This window comes from Ursus maritimus, unplaced genomic scaffold (genome assembly GCF_017311325.1).
Source record: "Ursus maritimus isolate PB19 unplaced genomic scaffold, ASM1731132v1 scaffold_23, whole genome shotgun sequence".
Taxonomy (NCBI): Eukaryota; Metazoa; Chordata; class Mammalia; order Carnivora; family Ursidae; genus Ursus; species Ursus maritimus.
The window spans coordinates 44,007,183-44,030,389 of record NW_024424786.1 but is presented as its reverse complement, the minus strand read 5'-3'; the positions used below and the strand labels follow the sequence as shown (position 1 = coordinate 44,030,389).

General features: G+C 53.3%; 1 protein-coding gene across 2 annotated transcripts in view; it reads right to left on the bottom strand.

Moving 5' to 3' along the window:
- PPFIA1 (PTPRF interacting protein alpha 1) overlaps nt 1–23,207 on the bottom strand; it is an 86,184-nt gene that overhangs the window by 16,954 nt on the left and 46,023 nt on the right. For both annotated transcript variants that reach the window (XM_040639595.1, XM_040639596.1), the window contains exons 11-19: nt 21,954–22,085; nt 20,579–20,641; nt 19,283–19,362; nt 16,172–16,307; nt 13,300–13,523; nt 10,984–11,215; nt 5,848–5,999; nt 4,823–4,995; nt 4,473–4,566 (exon numbers count right to left, since the gene is read on the bottom strand). In XM_040639595.1, the coding sequence (XP_040495529.1) occupies nt 4,473–4,566; nt 4,823–4,995; nt 5,848–5,999; nt 10,984–11,215; nt 13,300–13,523; nt 16,172–16,307; nt 19,283–19,362; nt 20,579–20,641; nt 21,954–22,085 (1,286 nt within the window). The remainder of the gene's footprint in view (nt 1–4,472; nt 4,567–4,822; nt 4,996–5,847; nt 6,000–10,983; nt 11,216–13,299; nt 13,524–16,171; nt 16,308–19,282; nt 19,363–20,578; nt 20,642–21,953; nt 22,086–23,207) is intronic.

Sequence of the window (23,207 nt, the reverse complement as noted above, 5' to 3'; positions counted from 1 at the left end):
GCTCCAAATGGTTCACATAAATTTCAGGTAAGTGTTCCTTCAATCAACCTTGGGTTTCCTCGGAGTAACAAATATTAGAATTATGCAGGACTGATTACATCAGAGAATGCAACAAATCTTTTTTTTTTCTTTCTTTAAAGTAGGCTCTATGCCCAACGTTGGGTTCAAACTCACCACCCTGAGCTCAAGAGTCTTGTGTTCTCCTGACGGAGCCAGCCAGGTGCCCTACAATGCAACACATCTTAAATAGCTTGAGGGGGAAAAAAAGGGCAAACTTTTCTCATTAAAATAAGCAAAGCTATTCATAAATGAAAAAGAAACGGAGTCCCCCAGGGTTGTGGTCATCCTGCCACGGGGCCCCAGTACTGCCTGGAGCAGGCGGAGGCAATGAATCAACGTGCTCTATCAAATGCTGATTTCCGTGTCCTAAGGACAAATTCTCAAAGACGGTGGCTATATTTTACTCGAATATTTACTTACTCTTGCAAGCCAAGTGAGCCCTAAGAACAATACAAGTAATTCCTTGGCCGATGGGCCGGGGAAAGACCAGAGCTGCAGAAGCGTGGTCAGGAGCCAAGTCCTAAACAGCGCGGCCCAGCCGAGGAGGGGCTCTGCCCCAGGCCAGGAGGCCTTTCAGATGCCCTGCACTCTCAAGGTGCACTGAACAGTGACCAAACCCGGGCCACTCTGCCACACTTTGTCTTTTAATATGACATAGATATTCAGAAGCACCTGGATAGCTCAGTCGGTAGAGCGTGCAACTCTTGATCTCACGGTCGTGAGTTCAAGCCCCACATTGGATGTGGAGCCTGCTTCGGAAAAAAAAAAATCTGGAATAGTCATTGTAAACAAGGACTACAGGGTTAAAAGCAGTCCATTAATCCCATGCCCTGGAGGCTGGCATGTGTGATTCTGACTTTACCAGCACCTTCCTCCTGGCAGCGGCCATTTGTGCATGAAAAGCCTTTTCTAGTATGGATGTGCTTGTGGGTTTTGAGCTCAGGCCCATGGTCCTGCAGAGACTGAGATGACACAGTGGAGACAGGGCCATGCAGCAAAGGGACAGCAGGAGCCAGCAGGCAGGTGGGGCATCTGCCGGGTGGCTGGGCCAGGCCTCTGCCTGCACTCGACTGCCTCCCCTATCAGTGCACCTACCGGACCCAGGCGGGAACACTTGTATTCTTTCCTTCTCGCAGGGGTGACTGCTCCCCCTCCCATGAAGCAGACCTCCCACCTGCAAGAGGACGACACAGAGCACCTGGACCCTGTGCTGACCGGGAGGGCACGCCCAGGACGCTCAGGCCAGCTCCACTCCCGCCGTGTCTGTCCCTTGCATGTGAACAAGCACACACCCCTTCCCCGGCGGATCTAGGAACTGTGTTCCTTTCGCTGGCCACTGAGAAAGGCCTACTGCACAGAGCCAATCTCCTTCATTCGTGACTCGTGTAAATTAAGCAGCTGTGCAGAAAGTTATGAACTTGCCCATTTACCCACAGGGTCACTCTAATATGCGACAGAACCATCCAGTTTTCTCCTTCTGTACTACAACCACAAAAATAAGCATGACAGGTAACAGTTTACCGGAGGGAAATGAGATATTCGTGTACAGGTCAACTTTCCAGAAAACAACCCTCTTCTGCCGTGAGTTCCAGGGCCTCAAACACGACCCCGGAGGTGCTGGGCCTCTGGCGTGTCCAGCGCACCTCTGCACCTCCGTGCTGAAGAACCTGAGCTGCCAGCCAGGCTGCTGGACGAGTGAGGAGACTCATCTGCCTTCTGCTGTCATTTACTTCCTGCCTCCGCTTTTGGACGCTGCATTTCCCCCTATGGCTGCGTCCTCCTCGGTTCACAGCCCGCAAGCCCAGCCGAAGGGGCTGTCCCCTCTGCAGAGGACGACAGATGAGCACTACGACCGCCACGGATCCATCAGGCCATGTGGTGCGGGGTGACTTAGCTGCGACCTGATTTCCCTTAGTACCAAATTTTAGACCCACACCTGATTTTGCAAACACCTGCTCTAACAGTAAACTGAAGTGGAACGCACCCCAGCCTTGCAATGAGAGTTGCAGGAGAAAGACATTTAGAAATCTGCTCAATTCTACAGGGAACAGGCGCACGTAGGAGAGAAGTCACGTGACCTGGGACAGATGATACGCATTTTTAGAGTTAGGACATAAACATGACAGTAAAGTCGCCTTTTCTAACAAGAAGAGTGTGAGCCTTTGATCATTAAATACTGTATGACAACAGGCGTCTTGCCTCGTCTCTCCGAGCCGGCACCTTGCCCACTACGGCGCGTCGGACGCAGGCGTACGGGGCTGTTCCTCACGCAAATGGCTCTGCCACCTGGAGCACCGCTCTCGAAAATGCGAGGATACCTTCTGAGTCCCTAAAAACTTAACTACTCGTAGCCTACTGCTGACCAGAAGCTTTGCCAATAACATAAACAGTTAACACACATTTTATGTATTACATGTACTATAAGCTGCATTCTTTAATAAACTAACCCAAAGAAAAAGTTTACTAAGAAAATGATAAAGAAAAGACATCTACAGGGCCATACTGTATTTACAAAAAGTCTGCACATAAGTGGACCTGCACAATTCAGACCTGTGCTGTTCAAGCATCAACTGTACATTCTAGAACTTGCCATGCATGACAATGGAGTACGGACAATGACGCACTCTTAGATACTCAGTTACAGCTATGGTAACACAGAACCAAATCCATCAATTTGAACACCTCAGCTCCAGAGAAACCTACACACAGGCACACAGTGTGAAATTGAATCACATGCTGGGGCAAATAACTCAACAAAGGCTATCCTCACACGGCCAAGTACTTAAGCATAGCTCCTGAGAGTGACAAAATAAATGCAGGAGACAGAGGCAACGTTTGGCCAATCTATGCTCCTTTTGATCCTACGTGAAATACACATTTCTGGGAGTAGTGGGGTGGGAGAGCCAGAGGGCACTGCTACAAATCTTACTGTTTTCATTGCAGAAAGTAGAAGGACGTGAAATAAAACACATCAGCAAAATCTAAGGAACAGAATTTTCCTAGCACGGTTCCAGGAGCAAAATGCCTAGTTTCAATATTAAATTTCACACAGCCAAATAGCAACTACCCAAGTTATTTTAAAACATTTTTATACAGTTCAAAGATAGCAACATTCAGATCAGAACCCTGTTATGTGGTTTCTACAAATTTCCATTCCCAGAGAACTGAAAGACTGAGTATTCCTATGATACCGTGAGCAACAACAGAAATAAAAGCATTTCACCTGAAATCAAATCCACAGTACTGGTCAAGATCATTGTTATGACTTATGAAAAGAAAACTAAAATGAGGCACATTTCATCAAAGAGAACCAACTGGCAACTCCAAGGGGCTGAAGGGGAGCCAGCTGCTAGCAGAGAGGGTCCCGTGGGCTCAAGTGGGACCATGCGGCCCAGGTTCGGTCCAGACCAGCGCTGGCTCTCAGGGCACCTGAGGGCGGCCAGATGCCTTTCCCATTGTTGGGTTTATCTCGGAGCCCACCGAGTCCTGCCTCCTCCCATCGGCCCCATCTGCCTCCCTGGGCTCACGTCCCGCTCCTCCCCGCTACACACCGCCTGTCCCGCTGAGGAGTGTCAGCTTTGTTTCTCAGTTGTCAGATCGTGGAGATATGGTCCCAACCTGTCCAGTTCATCCACGTAACTCTGCTTTGGGACACGGGGAGCCCACACACAACCTGCTCTGGATGGGAAAGTCGCAGAGAAATGTGCCAACGCTGTGTCTTCGCGCCCTCTCCTGCGGCACCACGACGCCGGAGCTCCTCGGCAGGAAACTGTCCCTACTGTTACCTCGTTTCCAGAATCAAGACAATTGAGAACTGACATGTAATAAATAGACTACAAAACTGAGAGTCTAAGATAAAAATTCAGACTCTCCTGCGGAAGGAAAGAAGGACCACACAGTGAGGATTTCCTGACAGATGACTGGTACGAACAGCAAATTCTGAATGCTGGTGGCCGAGCCGGCACAGCGGCGGTAGTCGCACGCGCGGTTCCGTGCGTCTCATGTTGACAGTACCTCGCGTACACTTACGTAGACACAGACGTGCGTGGGGTACGTGCTCCCCTCCCACGTACAGAGGAGAAAGCGCAGGAGAGTTACCGCACGGCTCTCCTAGAGCCCCAAGACCGCCCTGAGCCGGGGCCGGGGTGCCAAGCGAGGCGCTGCAAGGCCGAGCCCCAAGTGCAAACCACGACACGCGCTCAGACAGTTCCCGAGGGCCGGGAATCCACGTGAGTCCTTTCAAAACCTCACAAATGCTCCACGAGCTCCAGGAAGCGCCGTTTAGTCAAGGCCTTAGAAGCATCTTTCGGGACACAATACACACAGCTGCACAGTACATTTAATAAATAACCGTCGGTTAAAAATCAGCCGCAGCTCAAAGTTGCTCAGCGAGATGACAAAAAAATACTTACTTTTTTTGAAGTTTACGATTTTTTTCAGCCTGTCCTCCTAATTTGCTGAGTCCCAGGGCGTCCTGAGAGGAGTTCTCTGTCTCTGAAGTAGCAGCTGTGGGGAGGCAGAGGGACTGACATACCGACACAAACCGACGCGGCCACCCACGGGCTCCTCCCGACCGGGGGAAGCGTGTGCACAGGCAGAGCGCCAGGAGTCCCGAGGGCGCTTCTGACCAGGGGGCTGGCCCGCGGAAGCGTCCACGCCGTCGGGGCCCAAGCCCGCAAGCGCACGCCATGCGACAGCCAGCTCCCGCAACAGGTGCTGTGTGGAGTGCCCAGGCCATAGCGGGCATGAACGGGACACCAACCTGGTCCTGTGGGCTCCTTGCCAGCGTGGCCGGGACGGCCCTTCTCTTTCTTGCCGAACAACCGGCCAATGGAGGACTTGATGCCCTTCTTCTTGGGGGCTTTATGCAGCGAGTCCTGGCTACTATTACTGCTGCTGGGGTTGCTCACGGGGCCGTCCTGCGAGCCTGTGGAGCTTGGGGACAGGAGAGGATCTTTAACAAGAGCTCAGCGCAGCACACCATCCCACTCACACGACCGAGAACGCTTGGCATTTTTAATACCCCTTCAGACTTCCCGGCCAACACCTGAGGTGTCGCCTTCACCAAGTGCGCGACAAGCACAGGCTCCCATCTACACGCCCGGGAGGACTGCCCCGGGGCGGCTGACACCCTCTCCTCCCCTGGGAGGCTGTGATGCCAAGCCACAGGTGGTCGAGGCGCCCTGAGCAGCTCCCTGAGCAGTCCCTTCCCGGGAGCCAGTTAAGGGGGGAGCAGGGGGAGCAGGGGAGCTGGTGGCAGAGCCGCTGCACAGAGGTGCGTGCCGAGCACCGCCTGGCGCGGGACAGAAACACAACCGATGCTAGTTTGGAATGGGGTGCACGAGCAACTGAGTGGCTACCGGAGTGGCCCGGGGGTGAGGACGGTGCGGGCTCTCGACGGCACAAAGGGCACAGAGCACCGCCGCAGAAGGAACCGTCAGGCGCGCGCCGTGCACTGGCACAGGCTCCATCAGGAACAGAAAGTTCTCCACAGTCAGTGTGCAGACTCTGAAGAAAGGACGTCGTCCTAAAAGTGCTGACACCATTCAGCTCCCCTCTTTCCAAACTGACTTCTGTGCAAACAGCTACGCGTCTCCTGCTCCCCGAGCTCCCGCAGGCGTCCCAACAGCATTGTTTATGTCAACTCCTCTTAATTCACTGGTATTTCTTTAAAATCATCGTTCTGACCTTTTTTTCTCCCCCAAAAAAGAGCAAAGATTTCTTAAAACTGCAAACTAACACCCAAGAGTGTTTCCTGCGGGGTGACCAGCACCGAGCGCGCCTTACTTTCTGACGTCCCTGATGTCCTCGTGGCTGACTGTGTGCAGTGCTCCTTTGTGCAGCCTGTCTAAGCGGAGGGATCTTGGGGAGGAAGGGGGGGACGTTTCACATTTTATCGTTGCCTTGTCATCTCGTACCTCTTCCCGGGAAGCCGGCAGCTGCGGGGGAGACAGGGTGAGACCAGTTAGCAAGACACCGCCACAGAACATAGGCTTTAGAGTGCAGCCATAACTGTATTTGAAAACCTAGGGGCGCACAAAAGCCTGGTATCAGCCGAGGCCCGTGCTACGGGGTGGTCCCGCATGTGTGTGTAGGGCACCCCGCAGGCCCCGGAGCCCTCCTCTCCCTGAGACTCCATGCAGCCTGCGGCTCGCCCTCCCCAAAACTCTGCATCACCACGAGGACAGCCAGCGAAGGGGATGGCAGAGACCGGAGCCAGGCCCCGAATCCCGTCACTATACGCCACGGCTGGCACGCGCTCTCCCTGACAAGAGTGCTGAGGGGGGAATGTGTTTATCCCGATGCCATTCACACGAGCACTGGTGACACAGAACCCTCTCGTGCAAAACTGTCCAGATCTTCTTGTTTTGGGGGGAAAGGAAATAGCCTGTCCCATAGTCCATCATTTCTAGTAATGATGCAAACTTTGGTGTCCCTAAGGTCAGGTTCAAAGTGAACAGGCACCCACCCTCCACCCGTGTGTGGACCATGTCTCTCAGCGATGTTACAACCTGAGGACGTATGTGCAGCCTAGAGACAGCCTAGAGGTGCGCACGAAGTGACCCTAGGCTGCCATCCGACAAGATGACCCCCTCCAGAGTCCCCGTGCTTCCTTCTGTGCTGCATCTCTGCAGCCTCGGGCAGGAGGGTGGGCCGCAGGCTCCCGGCAGGGCTCACTTACAGATCTGGGCGTGGTGGCTGCCCAGGGCAGGGCCGGGTCTCACGAGACACGCATGGCAAACCCCTGTACGAACTGCGAGACTGGGGCAGCCTGTGGTGCTTTGTAACAGGACCTCTGTGGCCGCACAGCGGCTCGGGGACACCCATGCGCGTCAGCACCCAGCGAGCGGACTTCAGGGAAGACAAACCATAACCAAGAGCGGGACAAGTCCTGCGTTCTTTCCTGACTTCCCATCACAGCCATCAGACAACAAAGGCTATCTTAACTGGTTAGAAATCATCAACAGAAAACTTAACACAGATTTCAATAACAAGGAGAGATTTCAAATCCAGGTTAAAGCAATGATCTGCAAAAAACAAACAAAAAAGAACAGGATGGGGGCACGGCACTCGGGGCTGCGCTGACGAGGTCGGCAGAGACACAGTTCCGAGTGCAGGCCCGCCCTGCGCCACAGCCCGGGCCACACCCCAAGCCCCAGCCGGGCCTGCCTGCCCTCCCTCTGCGCTCCCGGGGGAAGTGCACCCCGCCCCGCACTGGGGTCCACCGCACTCGTGCCTACAGGCTGCTGCGGACTCAACTAGAACAGGAGGCTCCACGAGAGCTGGACGTCAGCCCAGCACGCGCCAACCACGAGGGGGGGAGCGGGAGGGCACGGTGCACGGCACATGCTGGCCCTGTCTGTGCCGACCCGGCACTCTGCACGTGCACCTCACTTCATCCCCCAAAACCTCAGAACAAGGCCCTCCAAGAAGCAGTGAGCTCAAGTGACCGCAAGCAGCAGGAGCAGTCGTCCTGCCTGGGGGCTCAGCAGCACGCCCCTTCTTTCACTGAGAAAGTCTGGCTCCCACGCAAACTGCAAAGCCAGCCGGCAGACTCAGACGCTGCTGGGCCCGGCTGCCGGTGTGGGCGCCCGGCCTCTGCGGACCGTGTTCACACAGGCATAATCTGTGGCCCACCTGAGGAGCAGGACTCTGTCACTGTCCTCACGTAACAGGGGAGCAAACCAGGGCACCAAGAGGGTGAAGAGCACACCCGGGGCACAAAACAGTCCATGACAGAGCTGGCGCTTGAACCCAGGAGTTTCACTAAATGGTCACACTGGTCTGCGCAGCGGAGGGGGGCTCCCCTGGCAGCCACCCGGCTCCCAGTACTGAGCCCCCGACCTAGCAGAGGCGCCGCCCTGTCTGCACACGGCTGGGCGGGTCTGGGGTGGGGGTGCACATGGCCCAGGGAGCAAAGCATGACAGTTACGAGGAGACACTCTGGTCAAGGGATCGTTTCCCTGATGCGCTGTACTTCGTCTGAAAATGAGGAGCCCCGATCTGTGGTCATCTGTAGGGAGGAGAAGACCCGAGCCCAGGTGGCGAGAGGACAAACCCGTACTGCACCGCAGTCTCAAGCCTGGCGCCTGGCCTCTCGGCCCCAGTCTCCGCACCTGGGAAATGGGGTCACGACACTAACCTGTGCCTCACAGGGACGTGTGTGAGGGTGACAGGCTCTAAAGCACGCAGTGCAGCGCCTGGCATACACAGCAGGGGCTCACTGAATGCTGCTGGCATGATTACCAAAGCTGGTTGTGCCCAAGTCTAAAATCTATGGCTCTACTTCAATAATTTCTCTTTTTGAAAACTATTATTATGTCAGGGGCACCTGGCTGGCTCAGTCGGTTAAGCATCTGCCTTCGGCTCAGGTCATGATCCCAGGGTCCTGCATCGAGCCTGGCGTTGGGCTCCCTGCTCAGCGGGGAGTCTGCTTCTCCCTCTGCCTGCCACTCCCCCTGCTCGTGTTCTCTAAGTAAATAAAAATCTTCAAAAATCAAACTATTACGTCTGGTATAACCAAGTACGCAGCGAGCAGCAGACACACGTGAGAGAAAGGCGCGACCCCCACCCCCCGTCCGTGGCAGTGATCTGGGGGCGACAGCCACACTGGAGTGCCGTGGGCCCTGCACTTCCCCGGACGCGCGTGCTGCATGCTGACACACAGCTAGGGCGCACGCCTGGGGAGTGAGGGGCCCTCTTCCACGTGTCGCAAACAGAGGGATGTTCAACTACTAAAAACTTTACCTTTCTACGATGTTTCCTTAAATCACTAGGCTGATAGAGGCATGCAAAGAAACGAAGAGAAATCAGATTTACTGCACACTCTGAAGTTAAAAATTCAAGGACCAGAACAAATATATTTAAAAAACAGTAGTAGGACAGATATAAGTGAGATAAGACTTAGAAACAACGTAACTGCAAATAGAACTTTTTTTCACCACAAATTTAAATATAATAGGTTATTTGAGATTTACTAGAAAAACGCTGTAACTTATTACTCGGGGAGATAAATTCCATGATAACACCACACCTAATTAAAATACGGCATTTTGTGTAACACAGGGACCCAAGAGCTGTCTGTTCCAAACTCTTCTTGAGTCTGTCTCCCTTACTGAAAGCCACGTTGCACGTTTACAACATCAGTCTCACGATGCAGAGTCCCTGCACCTCCTCGAGCAGCCAGCAAACCCGCTCTGGGGAATGACCTGCGGGACGCTAACGTAAAACCCTCACCTAGAACGGATTTCACACTTCTCACACATACATACATGCATCGTTTAGAGCAGGGGCCCCGTGCGGGTCTGTAAGAATGACCGCCGTGCAACAGCAGGCAGCACCTCTCCCTTCTGTGACCCAGTATCTGACGGGAGAGACAGTCTACGAAGGCAGGAAGTGCACAGCTCGGTAGGCTGACGACACTTCTAGTTGAATACACATCAAAACCAGAACGTATGCCACTGGTGTCAGGCTTCCATTAATTCTATGCTTAGGGCCTTATTTCTTTATATAAGAAACACTTCGTTTCCGAATTACGTATCTCTTACGCAGTTCTGAGTAAAAAACACTCCTGACTCCCCTGTACCATGCCTTTACCCACACCTATTACACAGTAACACGCTAATTACAATGGAGCTCTATCGGGGGGAAGAAAAACCGCACGATGTAACGAGACATGACGATGGAGGAGAAACCACGCTATCGAGCCACGACAGACCACACACACCTGAGCATGCGGTGGGGGGTGTTACGGCAGGGGGCTGGACGAGCAAAACACCGGCTGGGGCCGGGAGCCTGAGATCTGCGTTCACAGGGACCAACCAAACCAAGGATGAGACAGGAAATCAAGACCAGCCACGGAAGCAGAGACACTGTCAGCCAGCGTTCAGAATCACAAAAACAGGGGAAAAAATAAACGTAACTATTTTTTGTAACTACTCTTAAAATTCTCCGAAAGGAAGCACAAAACCACAAATGAAACCGTCGAAGAATTTAAAATATTAGCTAATTAGCTAATGATGTGAATTATAAAAACAGTGTGTCAAAATACCACAAAATGGACTCGTTACCCCTTCAGATGCCACTACAATGATTCACAGCTGATTTAATTACACGCTGGCTAACAATGCAGCTAAAAATAAAAACGGACAGAAGAGAGACTAACGGAAGTGCAGCTGAAAAGCAGAACGCTGTGAACATGATTTTATGAGGGAAAGAGGCAGTGTGCTCATAAAACCTAAGCTACATACACAGGAAAGTTATAAAACATTCTTTAGCGCTGCACACTCATCATCGAAGATGACAGTCACACTATCACTGTGTTTCCAGACCCTGGTGAGCGAAGATGGCCCTGTGCCTCCCCAGGAAGCCACGCAGGCATGTGGCTCACGCTGGTGCCATCCTGGCCTCGCACACAGAGCTGGTGTCAAGAATGCGGTCGAGCGCATCGTGGAGAAAACCAATGTAAGCTTTATTTGACTGCATATCCTGTACCCTCCAGGCAGGCATCTCTAATGCAAAGGAGGACAGCAGTGACTCCCCCTGTCCGCTTTCTACATGCTACGAAGACTTTCTGCGTTTACTTCTGTGAAACCATCTATTCCTAGAAGACAAGAATATTCCCCTTGGAGCTGCTGTGCCTGGCACAGGCCCATGTTGTCCAAAATAACACAAATAAAAACTCTGATGGGTTTATGATGATGTGCTAAACCAGTCATCCAAACACTATAATCAATTTGTCCCTGTGCTATTGCCGAGTGATTAAATGCTAGCTGGTTTAAAATATCTTGAACCTCTGAGCATAACAAATGAACCTTATTTCCTTCTGGGTAAGAAACCAAACCAAACCATATCTGTCGAGTCTGAGACTGAACTCAGGGGCTGGGGTGGGGGGCGCAGTAGGCAGAAGAGGTAAATACTCACTAGAGTCATGACCCCCAGTCTGTCCACCTCCCTGGCGGGGCTGTGCGGGCCCCTTCTTGGGGTGGAGCGCCCGCTGTGTGGAGGGGACGGGCCTGTGAGCGTGGACGTGGGGTGCTGGGGGGCGGCGCCCACCGATCGGAATCGACCCGGGCTATCTAAGCTGCCGCTGCCCACTCGGCTCTCGATCTCCTCCGCCCGCTGCTCCGTGCTCTCCTTCTCTTCTTGTATCAGCCTGGAACAGAAGCAAACAGTCAGCCTTGCTTCCCCAGCAAACAGATGAATGCATCTGCCCAACACATCTGTGCTTGCTTCGACCGTACTAGGATCAGGAGACCCCAGTAACAGTCGCTCCACTGATACTTCAGCAAACAGGTTCCACTTTGCCTTCTTCGTACACTCAGTTTTAGAACCCCACGAAGTAAATCTTCCACTGAGGCCTGCAAAGTTGCTTCCCGTCACTCGTGTCTGACTGGACTTACGCGCACTGAAATCCTGATGGGGGCCTGCTGGCAACTCGCTTCCTGCATAATGGGCCTACGTGACCCTTACAATTCTCAGGGCAAAGATGCATGCTTATCGACCAAATGCTTCAACTGGAAATCAGGAACTCTGACATAACTGAAGAACCGATCCATGAAGCAATTGGGAGTTCCCAAACACTTAGGCGTCTAGATTACATGAAAAGGTTGATTTTTTTTTAAGGCTGAATTCAAACAAAAGTCTTATTTGAAGGAATTTTTGACCAGCCTCCTCTGAGTTTCTGGATTCACATCAACCATTCTCTGCTAATTTGGAATTGAAGGTGAACACGCTTCTCCCCTAATGTATAATGTGTCAGTAAACAGCAGTTTCAATATATGACTACGTGAATATTATTCTATCATCAACAGACAGAACCCACGTAGTAACCTTCCCAATCACAGGTTCTACTTACATTCTCTGAAAGTGTGTTTTGTTACGGATAAGAAGTCGGTGGACAGACTTGACCACTGGTATCCGGTCAACTCACATGAAGAAAGATCACTTTTACCTGGCCCTGCACTACACTCACTTCTCACTTCCCAGGCGGACGGGGAAAGGCTTCAGTGCTGAGGCAGTCAGCATGGAGCCTGCAGAAGTCCTTCCCGCTTCGAAGCCTGCAGCTCTTCCCTCTTTCTTCCACTAACGTTTCTGTCTCTATCTCCTGCTCCCTGTGGGCAGGAACAAGTGTGTCTGCTCGTGCTGACTTTATGAGAACAAAATCTGGGCAGGAACGCTACCCTGGGGCCACTGCAGGGTCACTAGCACGTGGCTGCAGGACACACAGAGCCACCCTTGGCCCCCTGGGCACACCACTACCCCTCTCCCACCAGCCTCCATCACCATGGGGGGAGTCTCTGGATCCTCTTCCCCGTGGGCCCAGTGCTTTGTAAAGTCAGTACTATAACTGGTAAGAGCATTTCTAAAAAAAAGCCCTTTGAAATAGTGAAGAGACTGAAAGATCTACATCCTCTGACCTCACACTGCTCTACCATGGACAAATTTTGACATATGATGTTCATTTAACATAGCAAAACGCAAGCATGAGTGGGAATCTGCCAACCCCGGAATCCAAGCTTGGCTTTTCCGTTTGGGCAGCTGAAGGACACAAGCTGGCCGTCTCCGGGCTGGGAATGCACGAGCGGCGGGCAGACGCCACCTCGGCACTTTGCCCACACGGGGTGCAGAGTTAGGGGACACTCCAGCTAGAAGGGGGTGGAGAAGCAGCCCCCCCCACCTGCGGCCGCACGCTTCACCTTCCACTTGCTTGCACTGAGCTCTGACATATCTAAGTCACCCTGTCTTCTGCCCCACGAAAGACCCCGGCTTCTTCTTATCCTCAAGTGCGCCAGGCCAGTCCACTTCCCCCCACTCTGCGGTGCCCCGCTGCACACATCTTCCCTCCACATGGCGGATTAGGGACAGCACCCCAATCCATCCTCAGCTCTTGCCACCCTGGGCGAGTCTGGAGCCCCACCTGGCACGGAGGAGCACTGCAGACACATACCGGGTGCCCCTGCGGTCCTCTCCAGCTCTGTCAGCTTTTCGGGGAAGGGACCGAACACCTTCCGCTCTTCGCCCAGATCTTACACAAACATGCCAATACCATGACCCTGGAGAGAATGCCCTGTTTAACTGAATGTTATAATCAAGGGCAATCTCAAAACTTAATTCTTAAAATAGAATGGAAGAAGTTTTGTTATCATGGGACACACAGAAAGCGTTCACGGTATTTGTTCCAGACTTTCCTGGGTGCAATACCACTCCCCAGACATACATCTCCGCGGTGCGGTGTACCTGATCTCTTTGTTGATGGCGTCCAGCTGTTCCTGAAGCATCATGGCCAGCGTCTGGGCATCGGCCTGCCCACTGGGGGACAGGAGAGCAGCCGAACTGAAGAGAGTGTCCCTGTCGTCTTCACCATCAGACACGTCAACATCACTCTCAAATGCCTGGGCCACGTTTGCCAGCACACTAGCTTGCTGGGCACGCTCCCAGTCCTGTTCATTCAAAGTCTGCACCTATAAATAAGAAAAGGGAGTCTCAGCAAAGACAGAAAGAAACAGTAGCAGTTACAGAAACTTCAAAGACAACTATCAGAAAGTTTAGAAGTTTCCAAACGGGAGCCCCAAAGAAACGGGGACGGGCTGCGCTTCCAAGCTGCTGACATCTGTGGGGCAACAAGCAGTATTTTGGGTGCAGGGCGAGGGGGGTGGCCTATTGCCTAGAGTGCCTGCGAGGCTCTCGCCTACAGTGGATGCATTTCTGTGACGTCATTCACACGGCGGGACGACCACCTCAGAAACAAAATCTGAAAATTAAAACAATACCTCGGTGCCAGTCAGCCACCCTCACGGGAAGTAAAAAACCCATGAAATCCACGGAGGCTGGGTGCGCCTCAGTGGCCCTGACATCTCACTGGTGTCCCCACGCAGGGGACCTGGAGCTGCCGGAGTTTCCCGACCTCCCTTCCAGAGGCTGAGCGGCGAGGACGCGGCACCTGTCCTCGGGTGGCAGAGGTGCCCCCGTGCTGAGCCCAAACACTCCCGTCCCAGCAAGGGGGGTGCTCACAGGCACAGCACATGGGACCCACGGCACACAGTGCCTCTGCTCGGCCCTCAAGCCCCGGGGACAGCCCCACCTGCAGGCACAGGGCCCGGCCCTTGGCGTACTCAAGGACATCATTCTGATCCCTCTCTCTGGATAATCAACTTTCTACCAGTTCATTCACATCAGCCTAAAAATGTTTTCTCCCTTCTTCCTCCAAACTAACAAAACAGAAAGCACTCAGCTTTTACCCCAGGACTCCTTCCAGCAGCCTCTGCATCTCTGCCCCCACCCAGAGTGCAGGCTCTCCAGAACGCTGCCCCTATTCAGTCTGCACATTCTCTCCTCCCAGACTCGGGAGCATGTCGCAAGCGGGCTCCGCCAGAATCGGTCCCCGCTCGCCAGCGAGTCGCATGCTACTAGTGCACCACCATCCTTGACCTCACCCTGCCCGGCCCAGCGGTGGGACTGGGCCTGGCGCTCTCCCCCCCTCCCCCGAGTACCTTGCGCACTGGGTGCCTCCTGCCTCGCCGTCACTGCTCCTTCTCTGCCGGTTCCCTCACCACCCCACCCCCCGGCCTCTGCACTGGGGAGCACCCGGAGCTCCAACCTCGGACCTTGGGTCAATCCACAGGCACCCACTTGATGACTTTATCTTGCCCGTGCCTCTAGATGCCACCAGTGTGTCCTGGCTTCAATCTTTCTGTCCAGTCAAGGCCTCCTCAGGCCCAGGCTACAGTAACCAACCGCTCACCCAACATGTCCCGTTGGGTGTCTGATGGGCCTGCCGACCTGTGTGCTGGGCCGAGGCCCTGCACTAGCCTCCATGACCCTGCTCACCTCAGGAGACAGACTTCCGTCCTCTGCTGCTCAGCACCCCCCGCACCGGAGCCCCCTGCCTGTTGCTTTCCCTCATGCTCCAGATCTGATCCGTCCGCACCTCTTGTTGGCACGACCTTGTGATACACCCACATGGCTACTTCTCTCCCCTCCTTCAGGTCTTTGCTCAAACGTCTGCTGGTGACACCTCCCTGGCCACTCCATTTAACATTCTTATTCCCCTCCCCATTCCACGAATTGGGGTACCCGATGTCCTTATCCGACGTACTACCATCTGACACCGTAGTGGTTTAAAAACACGTCTACGGGTTCTTTAACACCTCCTTGCTTTGAGAGATGAAGGGCAACTCTTCACTCCAACCCCGTGGGTCGGCAGGACTCACGCCTCCTCTAACAAGCTGGATGCAGTGGAGGGAAGGCGGCAGCTTCCAAGACTAGGGCAGAGGAGGGTCTGGGGCCCTCTCCCTGCTCTCTCTCAGCATGAGTTCTGGGGGAAGCTGGCTGCCATGCTGTGAGGACAACCAAGTGGCCCGTGGAGAGGTCATGGGGTGAAGAACTGAGGCCCCCCGCCACAGCCAGGCAAGGGAGCTGGAAGCGCACCTGCCAGCCCCAGGTGGACCTTCCGGCAGCGCGACCTCAGGAGATCCTGAGCCAGAGGCACTCTGCTAAGCCCTCCTACGTTCACAGACACCGGGAACTACTAAGCGTTCATTCTAAGCCACTAAGCTTCGCAGCAATTTGTTAAACAGCAGCAGACAACTGAGAGATGTACCGTATGTGCCTTTCCATTGACTGGCCTCTCCTCACTACACTGTGCCTGCAGAGGGCTCAGCCTCTTGTCTGTCCTTACTCACTGCTGCAGCCCCACGTCTCCGTGATGCCTGGCCCAAACTCGTTCAATGAGCGTGGGCACTCAAAATGCAGACACGGCTATAAAGACACATGCTGCTGACCAAAGTATGAATGTACGTGAACTTATAAACGTGAATTCTTTTTGCTTAAGGACGAATACTCGTGTTTACTCTTAATATTTCAAAACTGTACTAATTAGCACTGTGCCGTCTTTAACCATAGGTCATGCTTTATCCCCATTTCTACTCTTCAAAAAGAAAGCAAGCCCTAAAAGTAGATTCTTAGCCAGCAAAAGAAGAGGGAAGGAGAGAGAGAAAAAGTGACCTATCGGCAGTGTAACTCCAGAGCAGCCTCAAAGTCAGAGGACAAGATAGGTGACTTTCGTGGAGGTGGGGGGATCCAAGAGCCCGCTGGGGACGGCGGCCCTTGCCTTGGAAGGCTCATCTCGCAGAGCGGCCAGACGGCCCTTCTGGGGGCGCCGTAACACCGCACTGCTGCTGTAGGAGTCTGTGGGACCGTCTGCCACAGGGAACCGGAAGTCAGGGACACTGCCCAAGTGCGGTCGGCTGAAACATGGAAAAAAAAAAAAAGAAAAGGTCGTTACTGGAAGAAAAGTGAACTGTGAGCTTTGTCAGCCAAGCCAGAACCTGTCAGCTTGGAAAACGATTTCACGGAAAAAGGCCTCCAAGGAGGGCATCTGTTCCCCTTGCCCCCGTAACAGCCCGCTGCCTACGCCCTGTGGAGAGTGTCCCTGCCCCAGCAGGTGCAACACCTGGACACCCAGGAAAAGCAGGGCAGATGCCCCACACAGGCAGGTGAGTGCGCCATGGCCCGACTGCCTGGAGCCAGAGGACGGATGTGCTCTCCAGCTCAGAACCTGCCCCCAGGCTTTCTGTCCTACATTTCTGTGCCCCCTTCCCCTCAAATGACCAGGAAGCACACCGACCCCTCACGTGGGCCTTCAACTGCCATTGTCCCACTTGTGCCAAGGCCCATGGTGTGAGGCCCATCGGCCACAGGGATCCGCCACCTGCCACTAACAGGCGCCCCAGGGGCACCGGCGGCAGAAGCTTCTAAACCCAAGCTCGCAGCTTACATGAACTGGGTTTGGCAGCACACTTGGTGTTTCCAGGTCAAAAGCACAGACCTGTGTACAGTCTGACTGACAGACAACCGACAGCCTCGGCGGGAGAAGTCCCAAGGGAAGGCAGATGGAGCCCTGGGCACCGAGGACGGAGATGCTGAAGTGGGCCGTGAGTGGCTCTCCTCAGCAAAGGCTCAGACAGGAATCGGTCAGCAAAGGGGAAGGAGCGCGGCGGCTGCCAGCCCGCCCGCCCAGCCTCAGCCATGGGCTCCCCCAGCACCTCAACCATGGCACGGAGTCCAGTGGCTCCTTGCTCTCTGGGAAAGAAGAATGGCTGCCTTCGTTGTCAGAAATCCTTAAGGTCCTGAGAGACAGAACCCACTCATCTGATTAAGGTCAATTCAAGAGGGGACCCCTGGCGCCTCCCCGCACAGTTTGCAGACAGGACCGCTTTGACAGGCCGCCTCTTCCACTTGTGCTCCACACACCTCCCTGCGGTTGTTAAAGGAACGTCTCCGTTCAGTGTTGCTTGAGGGTGTGCTGGCCACAACCTCCCTTCGCTTCCTCTAGCCCCTGCTTCCTGGTGAAGCCGCCCGTCCGCGCTCAGCAGGAGTTCAAGCACGGCCGCTTTGGAGCCAGAGCACATCGAAAAATCAGTGGGAGCTACACGCACAAAACCCTGCATGTGATGTGGGGTGGTTCACGGATCCTTCAAAGGTCATGGGTGTCACCTAATTCTGACGCTTTCTGGGGCTCACTTCCTCCCGAGCCCACCACCCTGCATCTGCATCCCCAAGCTCTGTCCCTTTGGCCCCGTCTGCATGTGGAAGCCCGCCGGTCACCTCTCTCCCGCTCTGCAACCTCGACCGTCTCTTCCTGCTGGAGAAGGTCACATCAACAAGACCAGGGGGCCTGAGCTTGCCGGCTGCCAGCTATCTTTCCAGTTCCGTCCCCCATGGCCCGCCATGCTTACTGCGACACTACTTCTGTTCCACAGCTCCTACCAGCCTCTCGTCTGCCACCGGAGATGAGACCGCCACATGACACTGCTTGAAACACACCCCCTCCTCTGTACCTGGCCTCCTGCCCACAGTCTTTGGAGCACACAGCCGCCCGTGACCGTGGCCGCCCCCGCTGCCCCCTCTACCCTTCACGTTTGCTAGCACACCCAGGACAGGAAGACATGCGCAGACTTCATCATCACACTGTCCCAGGTGCCACCCCTCAGGTTCCTGCACGGGCCCTTCCCTTCAGTACTCCAACTTCCGTAAGAGTGGAGGGCCCCGTGTCCACCTCCTCCCGTCTGCTCACTCAGGCCTCCTCACACACACGCCTTCAAGCCCTTGGGCAGCGACAGGCATGACCCCGGCCTCTCGCCAGCGAGGCTCTCGATCAGCAAACCAAGAGACTGCTCTGTGCCCTGACCCTCCGGCACACTTCCCTCTCTGCATACACACTCGCGCTCCTCCTCGAAGTTCTCCCTCCTCCTGGTTCCACAGACAGGGACAGCTTCCGGCTCTGCCTCTCTGTGACTCTACCTTCCCTGACGTGTCCTCCCCCTTCCTACAGGCAGGCTCAACGGGGACAGCCGCAAGATACCCTCAGCCCTCGAGACCCCACGTTTGTGACTGCAGAAACACCTGTGCAGCCTGAGTGGGCCTGTGATCTGAGCAGGAGCCCGCCTCCTGCAGACTAAAGAGGGTCAGTCAGCTACTCCAGCAACTCTCGTTCAAGTGTGCCTCTCACGTGAGGACTGTTTCCTACAATGGGGCAAACACACCTTCAACGCCTTCGTGAGACTGACTGCACGATGAGGGGCGACCTGCGAGGCTCACGGGCCGGCTGACTCACTCCCACAGCTGACTTCGAGCTGTCCCAACAGATTCGAGGTGATTACGCATCACTCTCCTCCAGTCTCTTGAAGAGTGTAGACAACTACAAGCGCGAGGCCAAGCCCAAGAGGTGTCCCTCACAATTCTGGCCCTGCAGCCACTCCCCTGGCGACTTCAGTGGCCTTGCAAAGGGGCCTACCGCTCCCAGGTGCACAGGGCCCTCACCTGGCACACTGGGCTCCGTCCTCCTGGCCCCACACCATCAGTGCCACACTCTGGGGGCCCTCAAATTCACCTGCCCACTCACAAACTGGTCATTCCCTACCTTCCAAACCTCATCCCGTGGCTGTGAGCTTGGTCAATGACAGGACTCCCAGTCCCCTAGGTGCCCAAACCTAACCTTTCCCTCCTGCCTGCCACTAAGCTAGCTACTGGCTCCAGATGACCAAGGGCACAGTCTTGTAGACACACATCAGGCGCTAAAACAGGTGTGTGTGCACTGGTTCATGTCAGGCCCGTGGTTCTCTAGTCTGTATCTGCAGGCTGCTTCAGGTCATATGCACGGCAAAGGGAAGTGACCCTTGGCTTCATCTGGAACATCTCAGTGAACTGGTACATGTCATACCCGTGATGGAGGGGCATGCCTCTCAGTCTCGTCTGGTCTAATTCAGCTCTCAGCGCTTCCACGTTTAGGACGAGCTGATCCTACAAAACAGCAAAGGATATCCGCTGCAGCCGTCTCTTTCAGGATTCAACATGAGCTGCATCGACAGACACTTAAACACAGAGCACACACCGGTGGTCACCAGAGGGGAGGCAGCCGGGGGTGGGCATCAATGAAGGGGATGGAGGGGACGGAGGGGATGGAGGGGACGGAGGGGATGGAGGGGATGGAGGGGACGGAGGGGACGGAGGGGATGGAGGGGGCGAAGAGGTGAAGAGGTAGAAGCTTCCAGTTCACAATGATTAAGTCATGGGGATGGAAAGTGCAGCCCAGGGCAAATGGCCAGTGATCCCATAGTGACGCTGTGTGGGGACGGGTGGTGACCGCAATGGTGGTGAGCACCGTGGCTCGTACAGACTCGTGAGTCCGTGTGCTATACACCCGAAACTGACTGAACACCTTAGGTTAATGGTAAGTCAAATAAAAAATATGGAAAAATGACTTGCATCACTGTGCTCAAATGTTGAGCATAACGACAACAGGATTAATTTAGCAGTTACGAACACCCAACATTTAACTTCAAGAAATTTTCTCCAAGAGTCCTACAGTAAACTAAACACTCAGATCACCAAATTAACTTTATGAACCCTAGCGGACAAAGAGTTGTTAGGTCTCAGTCATAGCCAGGTTTGAGAGGGTCAACACCAAGCCGTTGACAATTGTTAATTTTGTAGCGAGAAGCAGAACTTTCTGGGTGCTGGGGTGAACCTTACTCACGCTCTACTGTGCAATTCTCTGTTTTGCTTTTGTCTTGCACGGAGCACCTGGCGCCCAACCTCACTTCTGCCCACGCAAAACAGTGAGCAAAACTGACAGAACTCTTAGGTCACCCCAGAGCCCGCTAGCCATGCTGCCCCACACAGTAGCCGCGTGCCGCACGCATGTCTCGGGCTGAGTAAACATTAACTTCACCGGCTTCTCCTTACGGTTGTAAATGCGGCTGCGAGAATACTTTAAATGACAGGGAGGCCAGCACCACACTAGATGAGAGGTTTACGGGAACGTTTCAGCTTTCGAATGAATCAGAAAGGACTGGAATTCTGACCCATGCTCGTGCAGGGCCTCTGTGAAGCTCTCAGCAGCGGACTGCCGCGGGGAAGCGTGACCCCCGCACACACCTGTGGCCAGTGCACCGGCCCTGAACTCCGCTCCACTCACGTATCCGCAGATCTCGGAAGGACTCGGAGAGGGACGTACCTTATCATGCTGCGCTTCTTCCAGCTGCTTCTTCGCAGTTTCAACCTCTCGCAGCAGAGAATTCTGAAAAAGGTACAGAAGTACTTTAGTGCTGGTTCTTGAAAACGTTCCACGCCACACAGTATGGCCACACCTTTGTGTACAGTACTACGGAACACAGAAAAGGAACAGACCACAGGACCATACCAGCGAGCAAGCCCACACGCCCGCAGAGCGAATGTGGACAATCGTGTCACGTAACAGCCTTTAACAATGCGGCCGTGTAAGATTTCTTCACCGATGGATTTTCTAAATGTAAGTATGACAAGTTCATGGAGTAGGTTTATTTCAATCAGTTAAACCAGTTTGTACTAGCTTTTAGGCTTTAAAATTCATTAGTCACTTGGGAATCCTGACGTTAAGTTTCAAATGTGTAATTCAAATCTAAGATAAAAATATTCTGACATGAAGGCTGGCCCACTGATGAAGGAGCAAGTGCAGTGCGGTCTGTAATAATGCATTTCATAATGGGTTTTACGTAAAACAAATGTGTCACGTAATCAGCACTGATCACTGGTGTCTCCTAAACGAGCATGACTCCAAGGGCCAATCTTAGGGAAGATTCGGGGCCCATCTTTAGGGACACAGCCGTAGCCAGAATAGGTTTTATCAAGCTGGAATCCAACTGTCGCCATCAGTGTATCTGACATAGATTCTAGGACACTCCTTCACTCCGATTACAGCTCAAGTATTTCCATGATGACAGCAGTAAGAGCCCAGGCTCAGACTTTTTCCAAACCAGATGGAAAGAGAGAAGGCAGGAGATGGAAAAGGAGAAAGTCTGTTTTCAGCTGATTAAATCCCTTATATAACACTGGGCTCCTACCGTGTCATCTTCATAGGCGGGATAGAAACTAGCCCTTGAAGCGAGAGCATCGCGGCTGAGGGCTGGACCTAACGCACAGTCTCGTGCAGGGCTGGTCAACGAGGCCACATCCAGCCACTGCCCGGTGCTGGAAATGAAGGGTCACAGGCGCATGGCCACACCCACTTGTTACCTACAGCCTGCGGCTACTTTTGCGCTCCTCATTGACTAGCATGAGGTTATTTTACACTAGCATTCACAATTAGTAAAAGCCTACAATACTTACAGTTCTGGCCCTTTACAGACCCAGTTCACAGACTCCTGCTCTAGACTGAGAGCGATACACACACGTCGGGCAAGGACAGTCAACTCAGTGAGTGGATAACAGTCTGTCCTGTTCCCATGTCCAAGTGTAACTTCTACTTTCTGTACCCGCCGTCACCTGCTGTTCTGCCTCACTCCTCAGGAACGGCATGCGAACGCTCTCTGGGGGAGGGTGGGAGCCCCCCGGGGATGTTCGCCATGTCCCACCTTGTCTTCCAGAGCAGCCATCCTCTCTTTAAGATGAAGCTGAAGCCTCTCATTGGATTCAGAAAGAAGCTTGTCAACAGTGTCTGATAAACGCTTGTTATGTTCCTCATTCATTTTTTCTCTCTGCCTTGCCTAAGACAGAAGAAACGAAAGCTTTCAAACTTCAAGAAAAGGTAGGATCCGTAGTTTGGCTATGGATCATTGCTGCTATAAATACTGGGGTGCAGGTGCCCCTTCAGATCACTACATTTGTATCCTTTGGATAAATACCTAGTAATGCAATTGCTGGGTCATAGGGTAACTCTATTTTTAACCTTCTGAGAAACTTTCATACTGTTTTCCAGAGTGGCTGCACCCATTTGCAATCCCAACGTTGACAGATAAATGGATAAAGAAGATGTGTACACACACACACACACACACACACACTATGGAATATTACTCAGCCACCAAAAAGAATGAAATCTTGTCATTTGCAATGACATGGACAGAACTAGATAGAGAATATTATGCTAAAGGAATTAAGTCAGTCAGAGAAAGACAAACACCATATGATGTTACTCACGTGGAATTTAAGAAACAAAACAGATGGACGTAGGGGAAGGGAGAGAAAAATAAAATAAGATGAAATCACAGAGGGAGACAAACCAGAAGAGACTCTTAATATCTAGGAAACACACTGAGGGTTGCAGGAGGGGAGGGGGTGGGGATGGGATAAGTGGGGGATGGGCATTAAGGGGGGCACGTGATGGGAGGAGCAGGGGGTGTGATGTGCAACTGATAGTCACTGACCTCTGCCTCTGAAACTAATGAATACACTCACTATATGTTAACTAAATTGAATTTAAATTTAAAGATTTTTTAAGAAGAAAAGGTATGAACAGTATTTCCAAAGTGCCAAGGACCAATGGTGTGCACTTGTGCACCAGCACCAACCACCACTTGTGCACCAGCACCAACCCAGCACCAACGTATGGGTGCAGAGAAACAGGGACAAGTGCCCCAGATCATTAATTAGAAGATCCCATTGCTTCTGTTAAACAAAGCCGCAGGAATGTCACGAGTTACTAACTCTCAGATGACCTGGGAGACACATTTACATGCAGGAACGAGCATATTTGTAAGGGGATCAGCTTATCTGCACAAGGGGGCAGGAATTTGCCTCTGTATAAACAGAAGCTTGGGTCTGGATTTGGCACGGGGGCGGGTGGGGGGGGGAGGTGGAATGAATCAATTTACATAGCAGAAGATAAA